The sequence below is a fragment of the Centruroides sculpturatus genome, unplaced genomic scaffold, assembly GCF_000671375.1.
Source record: "Centruroides sculpturatus isolate CEXI.00-Female unplaced genomic scaffold, Cexi_2.0 scaffold48, whole genome shotgun sequence".
Lineage (NCBI taxonomy): Eukaryota > Metazoa > Arthropoda > Arachnida > Scorpiones > Buthidae > Centruroides > Centruroides sculpturatus.
In genome coordinates this window covers 1,103,304-1,118,148 of record NW_019384294.1, presented here as the reverse complement: position 1 = coordinate 1,118,148, position 14,845 = coordinate 1,103,304, and the positions used below count along the sequence as shown (strand labels likewise).

Genomic DNA, 14,845 nt, shown 5'->3' with positions numbered 1-14,845 from the left:
GACTTGTTCGATTATGTTATCAACTCAATTTCATATTTATTTTCACATTTTCACTTCGCGGTCCTTCTCTGTTCTTTTTCCGTTATTTACACGTGTAGGTCATTTCATTGTTATCCACATTTGACATCATCATTTATCACATACTGCCATGACGCTGATGTCTGTCCACTACAACTGTCAATAATTAACGCGATTGGCAAAGTGTAGTGAAAGCGGGCCAATAGAGAGCGGGGTCCTTGCCATAATGCGGTTTGCGCGCCAATTTTCGTACGTGCGTTAATCGAGCCGAATAGTTTGGCCGAATATTCGGCTATTCGGCCACGCTCCTGGCCGAATATTCGGTATTCGGTTTGAGGCCGAATATACTATTCGTTGCAACACTAGTAAATACACAACGTTTACAATAGCATTTAAATTGTATTCGGTACTGTAAGGTCTAGAGATGATTTTAAGTATAGGGAAGGGTGTGTGCAGATTACGTCGTTTTGCATACAAAACACTATAATTACTAAGTAATAATGTAAAAAAAAATTTTAAATTAAAAACAATTTGTGTAATACACGACACCGTATATCTAACCAACGTTTATAAGATTCGTATCTAATTATAAGACAAGAATTTCAGAAGAATTAAAATCTAACTTGATGCTATGTTCAGATAGTTAAAGGATTTTAAGTTAAATAATGTATTTTACATTCCTTATATACATTACAATTAAGTTTTGTAAGCTTAAAAGAAGATTTCAATGCAGGTTATGGAATATTTTACACAGATCTACTGAATGAAGTGTGTATTTTAAATATTTAAAGATGATTATTACATTATCCTTTCGAATCCTATAACTTGTAAAGTTATAAGATTATAATTAGATAGTGTTAATCTTTAACTATACAACATTAAAGTTACTATACCGAAGTAATCATGAAACAAATTATTTTGTTGGATAGAACATAGTTTGCCTCCTATTAAAATTCTTGTTCTACTAGTGGTAGCCTACTTGAATGATTTTTTGTGAGTGTTTAAAGAATTTGCTATTTACATATAGTTCTAAGAGTAGGACTGATGACAAAGAATAGCATTAAGATTATAATGATTTTGTCTATTTCAGTTATATTACGGTCTATCTCCCCTTAATCTCTAACATTTAGACTAATGATTTCTACGGTTTCTTAAACAGATCGCAAATTAGAAAACGAAAACATCAGTAATACGAGTAGGCTGTTGTTAAAAGTCATTCAAATGGTACTAATTTGCTTCCAGTTCATTTGATTTATAGCGATCTTTGGTCATTCTCTTTTTTTAAAAAAATATGTGAATATAATAGTATTAGTAGAAGCAGCAACAAAAGCCTGTAACATTAATCTATTAGACCTGAAAAATCATTTTCATTATTAATTTTTGAAAATTTTTTCTGACATTAGGCTAATAGATGATGTACTTTGTATCTTGATGCATCAAATTTCCTGAATTATGTTGATAGGATGACCACGTGATAAAATATTGTCTTGTCATGGTGAGAGATTCGGATTAATTCCCGTTATATAGGGCCTATAATTTTCTTTAATACATTTTAATATGAATAACCATTAAAATGTTAATTTTTATGAAAATCTTTATAACATACTGTAAAACTATTTTATACACATTTTTATTACTATTTAAAATGTTCATATTATTGTAGACCCAAATAAATAACTCTTTACTTCTATTGCTCTTTTTAGGGCCTCGAAAAATAAATTTTGCCTGGGTCCTGGCAAATCCTACTGCCGCATATGATAAAATATGTAGGCTTAACACTATAATCTAAATATAGGAGGTAGACATATCAACTGTTATCAATAAAAATGCAAGACAAATATTAGCTTATCTACTCTATTATAACGTTTAAAAAATATTCAAATTATTAAATTTTAAATTGTTTAAACAATTGTCAAAGCCACTTTTCGTATGTATTATTCTGTAATAAAATAATAGCTGCTTGAAAGGTGATCTCAGACTATTTTAAACATTTAACATGAATTATAAAAACATTTTTTATTTGTTTTATTTTTAGATAAGAAACACATTTGATCTTAATTTATCAATTATAAAGCAAAATAGTAACAATTTTAAATAGGAAATTCTATATTCTGATGTCATGTCTCTGTTTAAATGTGACACTTTTTTTAACGAATTAACGTGTAAAAATATATAAGAAATGAAAATAAGAATAGAAAATTATAAGGAAATAATAGAATTTTTAAGTAAAAGTATTTTGAAGTAATACGTGATAAATATTTAATTAGGATATTCAATTTAATTTTTAAGAGTCGATTTATAAAATAATTTATGTATTAAAGTTATACTTTATTAAACAACAATATGGACGTCCACAGAGGAGGGTAAACAGGGCACTTGACTTTCTCTTGGATCCAGTAAAAACTTCCAGATATCTGATTGAGATATGTAACCTTACACCCTCGACTATGGAGCACTGTCTACCTTTCTGTATTGATACAATACCGTATTCTATAATCTCCTTGTGGAAAAAAATCTAAATAATTAAATAAAAATTTGTTGATGTAATAACTTGTCTCTAAGTTTTGTCCTCTTAGAAAATTTTCTGCTTCTGAGCCCATGGACTGTAGTATACAGCTAAACTATTCTAACATAATATATAATGCCAATTATATTAATTACATCAAAAAAGTCAATATTATACCAGCCAAGCTTATCTATAATAGCATTCCAATAACTGGTTAAATCTAAGTAGGTTACAGTCAAACCTCTGAACAACGGCTCCTGATGGAAACACAAGAAATGGCCGTTGTTTGGAGGTTATTTTGTATGCATTCCAAAGGCAAAGGTTACATTTTTAAATACAGTATGTACAGCCTATAATATAGACTATAAATACTGTACAGTATTATATTATAATATAATATAGTATAATACTGTGAGTGTGTGTGTACTTCCCATATTCAAACAATAGTATAATAATAACGTATTGTACATCTATATATAATACAAAATAATAAATTATACTTACTTAAAAACAGCATAGTGGAAATCTTAATATTTTTAGAGACTCTCATTATGTATTCACGAGAATAGAGACTAAAAGTTCCTTTAGTTTGATGGCTCCCACAGTTAAATTACTCAATATATTATCACGTTATTTGGTTATATTATCATATGCTTTAGTCCATTCACGTGATTATTATGACAGATAAGAAATAGTTTCATTTTTAAAATTTACCTGATTATTTTTTAAAGCAAAAATTTGATATTTTCTAACACTGAAATGAAAACATTAATACAGTTTTTCTATAGATTAAGGCTTTAAATGGTGTTTATAATGCGAATTTTCTTTGATTTTATAGTTTAAATGTACATAAAAAGTTTATAAAATTGAAAAATTTACATTAAATCTACTAAATGTTAACAATAAAATCGAAAAAATCTTATAAAATCTGTATAAATTTATACATCTAAACGTAATGTATGATCTATTTTATCTATGGATATGATATTAATATATTTATGATTATTAATAAAATAATTTTAAATATTTATAAACTTTTTGAAAACATTAATTTAAAATTTATACGGCTTTTATTTCATTGTGAATTAGTTACGACGCGACGCGAACTAAAGGAAAGGAAAGGGGGGAGAAAAATGTTAATGACTTCCGTTTCCGGTGCTAAATCATTTCGAAAATCAATACACCTAACACGAATATGATTAAATTTTGATATGAAAATTGTTTTAATTTAATACTCGATTTTTTAATTATTGTATACACAATAGAGAGCACTGGACTCGTATACAAATAAACTAATTTATTTACAGACAGACAGATAGACAGATAGCTAAATCTATTCAGACGTATTAATAAAAATCTTATATTGATTTTTTAAGATGAAAGTAATGACTTTATATCATACAATTGTATCAGAAGAGTGAATTTTAATTGAATATTTTTTTAATTTATAAAATTATCAGAAATGATTCATAGGCGCATGATTATTTATTATTTTAAAAAAATATTTTGTAATGTCATGTATGTAAAGGGTCTTTATCTGAAAAGATAATAAATTTTCAATAAAAATTATATCAAAGTTTGTGATAATAAAGCAATAAAACATAATTGGATCTTGTGAAGATGCCATTTTATTTTGTTGTATAATATCCGATAGGTTCTATATAAAGTTAAGGCCTATAATAGGACATGTATTTAAACAGCGAAACAAAAAGTACAAAATTCATTTTAAAAATTATAAAATTTATAATAATATATAAATTATAATGAGGTAAAGAAACTAAGAATTGTAGTATTATTGTTTCTGTGATATCACCTTGTATTGATAAATAAAGAATATAAAAGTATAATAAAAAGTCCAAAATCTCTATAGTCAGAGACTAATATATATTTAATTAATATTTTAAGCATAAAAATTTCAAATTAACATTAAGAGAATTAAATATTTTCAACAGTTTTAATATGATAAGAGGTGAGATGAGGTCAGGAGCAATCATAAATGAGAGGTTTAGATTTTTCTGAAAGGCAAAATTTATATATTTTTTTTTAGCTTTTAGAAATATAAAATATATGAATTTTTTTACTAATTACCAAAATAAAATTTATTTATTTATTTATTTACTTATTAATAAAAGGCGACCTTTTGATGTATTCTAGTTTTGGGCTTTAATTTAAATGATTTTAATGGCTTTCCTTTACCTAGGATAGCTTAATTATATTAATTGTATTTAATTTTAAACTATTTTATCTTATTATCTTTAAATTAAATTTGGAATTATTTAAATTATTATTTATTCAATTTTAATAATATTTACCAATAGTAAGAATCTCACCCACTAGATGGCACTACGTGATATTGATAGTCGACTCGCACGTGAAATTTAGCACTCGTTCTATATCATATAAAAATCCATTTGGCTGGCTGTCTGTTTGTTTGCTTGTTACAACGATAAACATATTACATATAACTCCAATCGGTTGCATATTTTTAAAGTTTATTAACCTGTAAATAAAAACGATATAATAATAATAATAATAATAATAATAATAATTCGAAATTAAACTTTAAAAAAAAAAAAATGCAAAATTTAATAATTACTTTAAAAATTTAATATCAGTAGAGTTTAACGTATAAATTTATTATTTATTTATTTTTTTATATAATTATTTCGCTTTTAATTCTTAAACAGGCAAGAAAAGGTCGATTATTAAATCCTTTGTGATCCTTTGTAAAGCTTAAATCCTTTGTAATTTTCCATATGGTTAACGTGTGTAGAATATCGATTTATGTTATTAATCAATTCTAAACTGTAGTTGTATATCTCAATGGAGCATAAACAATTAATAGATACTCTTTATCGAGATATATATATATGTATATATGTACGATATTTTGTTACATATGATAACATAATAATTCATCGGGTTCGTGATAGATAGTAATTTGTAGTAGGTTGGTTATTTTTAATAAAAATAATTTTATAGATATCCAATTCTGACTTTCTATATGATTACTATGTATATATTTATTTTAAATAATGGCGATAACATTTTTGACATTGAAAATCGAATTAATTTATATATTTTTTTTTAAAGGCAATTTCTGTTCTTAAAATAGAGAACGATCGATTATTGTTTTTAAAATAACGTATAAAAATTCAATTAATTATACTATAAAAAAAATAGCTTTTACGTCTTATAAGCTGTGTAAATTAGCCAATTAATTTAAAATTTATACGTTAATATTGTTAAAAAGCATTTTAATTACGTTTATTAGTTTCGGGTATAAAAGTGAAGGTATTTTTTTCTGGTTATTTTCTCTATTTTAATGCTACATTTTAACATTTTAATCATTCGTAGATCTGTATTATAGACATTATCATGTTTTATATTGAGGAAAAATAATTTTTTCCTTAATTTTCTATTAATTTTTTGATGATTATCCCGTATAATTTGAACGATTCGTGTGATACTACTATTCGATATATGTAGTTAGATACATATTTAAATTTTACAAAAGCCAACGGAGCTTTTTATCCTATCTGTAACGGTTTAAAGAGATATGCTCCACCCCACCTTCCATACCTAATTAATACGCTGTGTACAGCTGAAACGGCTAAAGGGGAGGATAGACTGAACGCATCCTGACACAGCTAATGTCCTTACTAAGGAGTAGAAAATTCAATTTTCTGTCATGACAAAGAGTATGTTTAATATAGGTTGACGTACCTCACTTACTACCCTAGTGGCAAAATAGAGAAATGAGACATCGGCTACTTTGCTATTTGCTCTTTGCACTCTTGCCTTCTATTCCCCTTGTCACGGATAATTTCTATCTAGAATAGTCAAAGTGTCATAGTTCATTAATAGTTTCTTTCCACACTATTGGCGAATGCATACACTCAAAATTGATGATGAATGCTACATCATAAAACACACGTTTCCTACTTTTAAGCTCGTTCTCTTCTTAATATCTCAACTTCATCTCCGGCATCACACTGGAACAGATGGGATTCTATACGAATTTATACAGTATTTAAACACAGGAAAACACTTTAATTTTTAACAATAATTAATAATTGTTGCAGTAAACTAAGCGATATTCCTGAAAATAATAGCAGGAAATAACATTTGGACTTCTAACAGGAAACTATCATCAAAATTGACAAGAGCTAATTTTTTTATTTACTAAAAACGGAAGATCGTAAATTATATTTTCGACCAGGTATAGAACGAAACGATGATGATGACGATGATAATAATAATAATAAATATATTTTCTTACTTCTTTTTTTTTTAGATTGAGAAGATTGTAAATATGATAATTATATTAGGCAATGGGCAATTTGTAAGAAATTAGAGATTTAAAGTAAAAATCAAAGAGAGAAATCAAACGATTCGTGTGTTTAGCCAGTGTTGGGTAGTTCAGTAATGATATTTATATGTCTCCTGCGAAGCAACGATAATCAAATTTTCTTTCTGACTGCAGCGACCATTACTGTCCTGCTCTGAAGAGAGAGAAGAGAGAGGGCATAGTTATAACAGTAGCTATGTTTACAACTGCCCGTACTTCTATAATCGGACCACCAGTTCCTTGTCCTTGCTTCGACTATACTTAAATTATTCAGATTGTGTTAAATTTTAATAGGTTTAAATGTAGTTCGTGATTAAATACGGGGAAAGGTGTATTGTCCTTTAGCTTGTTTTAAAATTAGATTTTGAAAATTTTTTTCTCCGCTACCGTTTCCCCCTAGAGAGCTAAGGATGGGACATATTTTTGTCTCGTGCATATTTAGAGCCGATTTAAAATCACCAATAACTTTGAATTAGTTGGGAGATTTGAAGTTTTGCTGCTAGTTACCAATTCCTACCAATAGTAATGACACACGATAGAGTAATTAATGTCAAACGGATGCAGTCTTATGTGAGTTAAATGTGAACTGCACTGGTAAGTTGGTCGAGTAGAGTAAGTTATATAAATGATTTTTAGCTGGATGTATATGTATATTTTTATGAGGATAATTATATAAATTATCTCGCTGCTCTGAACTGTTTCGGGGTGGAAGGATGATGAGGAGTCTCGTGTAATATCTGTATGATAATCACGTTACTTTGAAAATTATCGTGTGATTTTAAAAAATTGGGTTTACTGACTGCAAATATGATTCTTACTTGTTAGACTTCAAAGATAGGAGAATAAATAAATTTTTTCAATGATAATTATGTAAAAGCAACTATTCATTCGCACAATGCTAGTTCCTTAAGAAGCTGATATTTTCTAGCTTTAAGTAAGTAGATAAGTCCAAATTTTTAACAATAATCAAAGAATTATCATTCTATATAAGTTTATCCGTTACGTTTTAGTCATGGTTCTATCAGTTATCAATCTTTAAAACTCATCCTTTACTTAATTAAAACAAGCCTAGTGTAAAGATTTAAACATATTTTAGAACTGGAAATGTAGTAAATTAACTAAACTTTTTAATTAAATTTGTATCTAAATTGCTATATTGTCTGTTATATTTAATGTTTGATTCTTTTCTGCTTTAGCGATTTAACTTTCTTTACTTTTCAGCGCACTTGGTTGAATATCCTGTATTTAATTTCCGTCCCAGTCAATAAAAGAAACAGTTCTTGTCACATCCATCAAGTAATTCTAAGTAAATGCAGCAAGAACCTTAAAGAATTTAACTTAGTCATTGCTCGAAAAGAGTTTTTTTTTCCTCTTCTTCTTCTTCTTCTTTTATTTTATTTTGCCTCCTTATTTTCCTGTTTTCCCCCTTTTTCTAACAGGTGAATTAAACAACGTTCGAAGTTCAAATACTGAATGCTATCTATATGTAATCATTAGATTTTTGTCAAAGAACGTTTATTTGCACTGAGTAATCTTTAACGGCTATTTCTTGCATTAAATGTAAGACGTAGAACTGTAAGCACTGAAAACATATCCAGGACTAAATGAATTAGCTGGGACTTCACAACAAGCATCGAAGTTAGTTACCCAAGGGAAGAGATGAAAGAGCTGCGCCTGCATTAAGGATCTACTCAGGGGGATCCTGTCAAATGGGCCACGTATTAAAAGGTTACGCATTGAAGGAAGCTGCAAAGCGCTATGAGTAATTTGCTATCCTACTGGGAGATCAGTACTGTTGTTATGAATAGAGATTAGATTATTGGTGTCCAACAGTAGGTCTCTTGTTGTTGAGAGTCTAACGGACATCGTCAGTCTCGCACAAGAGTATAGCTTGTTGCCCGAACCATAATAATGTTTAGCCAGAGGGTTTGCTCAGATTTTCAATAGTTTTGCCAAGTTATTAAGTGACATTTATGGAGGAAACTCCGCAGCAATTATCTGTATATCAATATACAGAAAATAGAATCTATAAATTTAATTTTAAAGCAAATTTATAGCTTTAACAGACCCTTATTTTTTCCCTGTAAAACATAAAAATATGTAATAAAATTTAAAAAAATTTTTAATAGTCTAGAATTTAAAGCTTTATCATAAATTATATACTACGTTTTTATAAATAGTAAGCAAGCAGAATAACCCACAAATTACAATTTTAAGCTCGTTAACGTAATCCCTAGGGTCTCGATGACATGTCAAGGTCAGTATCATCTTTCAATCTTCTATCTTCCAGCATCGAATAGCAAATCTATAGAGACAGAGAGAAGCATACAGACAATAAGCAAAAAAGATCAAAATCCCGCCTATAGATCGGATTGCGGTATACGGGATTTTGTATAGAATTGGCCCGACCACCAACAATATAAGCAACAATATCACATTACAAGCCTTCTACCACAAAACTCGAATAATCTTCATAATCTTCCATACATAATTCTCATGAGATGTTCTCTGCACCTGACTCTTTTGAGCCCCAGTTCGGAATCTCTCTCTTCTCTCCTGTATTTTTTATCAGAAGATTTGGCAGAAAAGAAGAACCTTGCGTTCCCGTGGGGGATGGGATCGGTGATTGTTTTCTTTAGGGAACCGATAGGTTACGTGTACATTAGAGAGAAATGGATCGGCTTGGTCCCCTCTAAGGATCAAGTTACTCTTTGCACATGCCTACCAGCTAAATCAGAGGAGGTTAATCTGATTGGATAATTATTGTTCTAATGTGTATTCTGAGTTAAGTTATTGACAGTGAATCAATCACAAAAAGGGATAGAAAAGTTGGTACCAGACAAAAGAATTTATTGGTGAATAACTTTTAAGAAAAATTCGAAAAATTAATTAATAATAAATTCTTTTTTTCCTTTATAAAATTATACAAATAGTTTATAAAATTCTTAATAGTGTTTATAAATATTTTCTTTGTTAATATTTTGCTTAAGTAATTCATGAAAAATTTGAAATAATTTTTCATGTTATTGTCATGGAGAGAATTATTAAAATTATATAAAAATTTTGAAAAATTCGAATAATATTCTAAGAATTATTTCAATGTTATGGGAAATTTTTGTAATAAAATTCGCAATAAATTCTCGCAAATATGATTTGTAACATATAAAACATTTATATCTTATTTACGTGATTTATAATATAAAAAAATAATACAATTTTACATTTATATGATTCAACTTATTTAATTGTATAAATATAAATTTTAAATTCATAAAATTTGGAAAATTAATTTTAAATTTATTTAAAAATTTTAATTTTATAATAAAGTTTTAAAGATGAATAAACATAGAATAATATTTTAAAATAAAGTTTATAATGTTAAAAAACAAGGATAAAAATTAATATTCACGGAGAATCATAAATAAATGATACAGTTTTAAAAGTTTAAAAGTCGAAAATATTAAATTAGTGAGGCAAACAACTATTATATGGCAGATTATAATAAAAGTGGAAAAAGTTTTATAAAGGGAGAAACCCATCATTTCGGTATAAAGATAAGAATCAAAAGATAAAAACCTTTCAACAATTCCTTTAGCGTACCGATTGTAAAAATCAGAAAAACAAAAACTAGGAGGAAGACGAAGAAGAAGAAGAAGAAGAAGAAGAGGAAGAGGGGGAGGAAATAAAAAAAAAAGAAACAATGTTTTTCCATATCTTCAAAGGTAAAAGTTTTTAAGATAAAACAACCAAGATTTAAACAAATGGAAACCGATACATTAAAGCATGAAAGTATAAGGAAACTATTGGATTAATTCCCTACATTTTGGAAAGAGTAAAGTGTCAATATTTAGTTGGTGCATTCCTGTCTGTTTGTTCTTTCTCAGAGTATAGTATAGCCTGGGGATTGTATTACCTATGTATCCACCAAGTAAATATGTCTTACTTTCTACAGGCCACTGGAAACACTATCTCAGTATTAACGTAACCACAGGAAAGAGTAACTCGATACCTATACCTCTTCTCTCTGTTATTCTACAAAATTACCTCAAGCTACGATTGTAATTAACTTTAGTTCTATCTAATGTTACATAAATTGAAAGGTTAGAAGAGGATTCCTATTCGGTTTTAAAAATATTTAACTTTGTGAATGATTAATTATTGGTTAAATTTAATGTATTAATTGATTAATAAACGTATTGGCTTTAAATTTGCCCTAAAGGTATACAAATTTAAGCATGTTTAAACGTTTATAAGTGATAACTCTCTTATAATAGATAAACTAAGCTATTCGCCACATAAAACTTTAACCATTGTTTGAAATTCTTTCATCCAATTCGTTTGTGTAAATTAAAACTAATTCTAATAAATTTAATTTAATTATATATTTAAAAGTTTTATTACGATAAAAGTTATTATAAGTGATAGATAAATACATTTCCCTTTAATGAATCATTTTATATTCTAATTTTAAAATTATCCTGATGATAATTTAATTACATAATTATAAGATATCAATAGCCAATAAAATGCTTTAAATAACGTGATTTTAATTGAAAATTTATTGTTTAATGCCTTTACTTATCGTTCGGAAAGTATTGTTATACTGTTAACAATAAATTGTTTGGCTTTATTATTATTTCAGATATCATTATAATTGCTTTAATTGATTCAATATTGTTATCTTAAATGCATTAGGCTATTAAATAAGTTATTGTTTCAACCAACTTTATTGTCTTAATAATTGTTTCGTATAGCGTTATAACAATTGGTAACATTATTTTCAAAGGCTTTAATGTACAATTTGTTGTTTAAATAGCATTTTGAATCTATTATTTTATCGATTTTCTTATATTAATTATTATTTTTTTCCTATTTAAATAACAAATAATAAGCAACATATTATTATAATGCTACTCATAAAAGATAAAGTGCACATTAAACGTATTGGAAATAATATTTTAATGTTATTGAAAGGATAATGTAATTAAAACAATCGCTGTATTATTTATTATTTAGTAAATAACAAGCAAAAAAAAAAATTAACTGAAACTTGTTGTACTACAATTGTTCATTGAAGAAGAAAACAAACAAATCCAGTTTTAAAATCATTGGAAATGCATTTAAATTTAATTAACGTTTAGGTGATTATCATTATGGAATAGCTTTCTTGTTACAGTTATTACCGGTGATAGATAAGTATGCTATTCTATACAGCATGGTTATCTATCACAATTTAGTTGATTCCTTCGACATGGGAATTGTTTCATTGACCACCATGTAAAGTGAAAACAAATAAATTAGGTTATCTCTGAGAGAAAATGCAGCGGAACCAAGAGTCTAATTGTAAGGAAACAATCAAATTCGTGTACTTATCTTATTAGAAGTTATTTTCAATCGTTGCTATGCTCCGAATTTGTTAACTTTTCTATATATTGATTATCGACTATACCTTTTTGGGTAATGATGCGTAACTTTTATCTATTGATTGATGACTCTTTTTATTTTTTATACTACTCCTCTAGATTTTTATTTTTTTTAAAAAAAAGGAGCAAAAATAGAACAGTTCTTAATTTAGTTTCTGTCATTAGAAAATGTATTATTTGCTTCTTAAAAAATTTAATTGTCTGTAAAATTTCTAATTTAATTTAGGAAGAAAAGAATAGCTGCAGTAACTAAGATAAAAATCCATACAGATATTATAATTTTGCATCAAATTTATCTATTATATTTACTTTGTCAGCATGAGAGCAGGTTTTCTATCCACAAACTGACACACCCAAAACCAGAGGGTGAATGACTATGAGAAAATTAAACGACACACAAATTTAGTCCATCCCATTCTCTAGGGCATTTCATGCATATTTGATAACTGCTACCTGGCTAGCAAGCATACAACAACAATGAATTTAATCATATTGTTAAGTAGACTTTGTCTAATTTCTATAATCCAGTTGAGCGGAACTTTAGCTGAGCAGATGTCTCGTGTTCTAGATAATTACTATACGTTGACTCATGTGATGCTTTTATAGTAATATATAATCTTGTAATGCCGCATTGTATCTAGGAAAATTTAAGATATTAAGCATAAATTTATTCATTATTTTATTAAAAAAAAGATTAAGCAATGTCTAGTTTAATTTGTTATTATACGTGATTATAAATAAAATTAATAATTAAATAACATTATTTAAAGTCGGTAATTAAATATAACGATGCCCATTGTCTGTCGAGCTTCTGAGAAAGATAAAACGTCTTTGATTGATCCAGTATGGTGTCATTATTCGGTAGTAGTCCAGAAGCAGGAAAGGGGTGAGGCTGTTGCACTGGCTTAATGGCAGGTTGCTTTCAACCCATCATCCCAACCCTGACCAGACCATTTTTAAGAAGAATTCTGCAATCATTCATCATGCAGAATGTGTCAACGGACGACAGGAAGTCGATCAGATTGAACGTATATGGTTGCTAGCTGAAAGGATAAGTCAGGTAATCCTAGGGATTTCCAGCTTTCTTCTCTTGTTATCTTAATAAAGGACTATTAGATAACTTGAAGATTAACAGACATCTGCAACTTGCAAAAATTCTTACTGAAAAAAATTAAAGTATTAATATTCCATGCTATTATTTATAATATATATATATAAAAAACATAATTTATAAAAAAGATATTTTTCAAAATTTCCGATTTTTTCCTATCCTAAGCATGTTCGGTTTATCTCGTAAATTTTCAGAAATCCTTAACTTTAGACAGCTTTTACAGACAGATATTAATGACGCTGGGTGTAACATCTAACTCGCCTCTCTTGACACATCTATTAATTTTTAACTGATTGATAGAGTTCAGGTGTTAGGAAACATGTTTACTATACGCACATATTTGAAACATAAACCTATTTAAAATTTTATATTTAAAATTAACTCTTTATTCTTTAAAAATCGTCTTGTTTATCCTTTACAAATGTGTTCCCTGCCTGATTCATCTGCCGAGCAGAGAAGCCGAACTCACGTTGTCAACTATTTTCAACGATTCGATTAATAAATTTTTAAGCGCGTATCTTGAATAAATTCTTAGAGTTACTCGTAGCTTATATATTTAAAAATTTTAATGTGTATAAATGGGACGGGTTATAATCTATTATAGCGAAGTATCTCAAAGTATAATGTCTCGCATATCTTTCTGTATCTACAGCTTTATTGCTAAGGGCTTTCAGCCTGATTAAAACCACCCATTAACATAGATCTGGCCTATCATTAGGCCTTCCAGTTCGTAAAGTCCGGGGTCAGTGGAACAGTGTGGTCCACCATAACATCACAGCCATCCGAGTATTGATCAAAATTTATGAGCAAACGAAGTGCATTGTTTGGTTTTGTGTGATGTGTAAATCTGCATGGAAAAGCACATATGGTTACAGTTGACTTCCTTCTCGACGATTCTGCTGATAATTTTTATTCATAGAATATGTATGGATTAATCTCATGGAAGGAAACATTCAGCTGTCTTCATATTTCACCCTACATGTTTGATTTGTATATTAATAGAATTTTAATAAATATTATCATTTCCTTATTTATTCATAAATAATTTATTAACACATTTTTTTAAAAATTAAAATTAAATTAACATGATAATAATAATAATAATAATAAGCAAAGAAGAGAAATTATTAAACGCTAATTAAAAATGAATCTAAATTATTTTATTAAAATTGTTTATACATTAAAAAATATTACTAAATTTTTTAATGTATAAACTAAATTTATAATACACAAATTCTATTAACGAAGACTAAAACAAAAAAAGAAAAAAGAAAAAATTCTCCACACCTGCTCGAGTTGCATCCAATCTTGAAAAAAGAGACAGAATGGGCTTTGTGTTGTATAAAAATCAATTCCAACCGTATATCAAGAAGAGGATGACCTATCTGACGACAAAATGTCTGGACTTGGTGGCAACTGACTACCCATACATCCAT

General features: G+C 27.9%; 1 protein-coding gene across 1 annotated transcript in view; it reads right to left on the bottom strand.

Annotated features, from left to right (window-relative positions):
* LOC111619118 (salivary glue protein Sgs-3-like) overlaps window positions 1-3,160 on the bottom strand; it is an 8,726-nt gene extending 5,566 nt beyond the window's left edge. The window contains exon 1 of the mRNA XM_023360820.1: window positions 3,029-3,160. Coding sequence (XP_023216588.1) covers window positions 3,029-3,074 — 46 coding nt within the window. The 5' untranslated portion in view covers window positions 3,075-3,160. The remainder of the gene's footprint in view (window positions 1-3,028) is intronic.
* Between the last annotated feature and the right edge of the window lie 11,685 nt (window positions 3,161-14,845).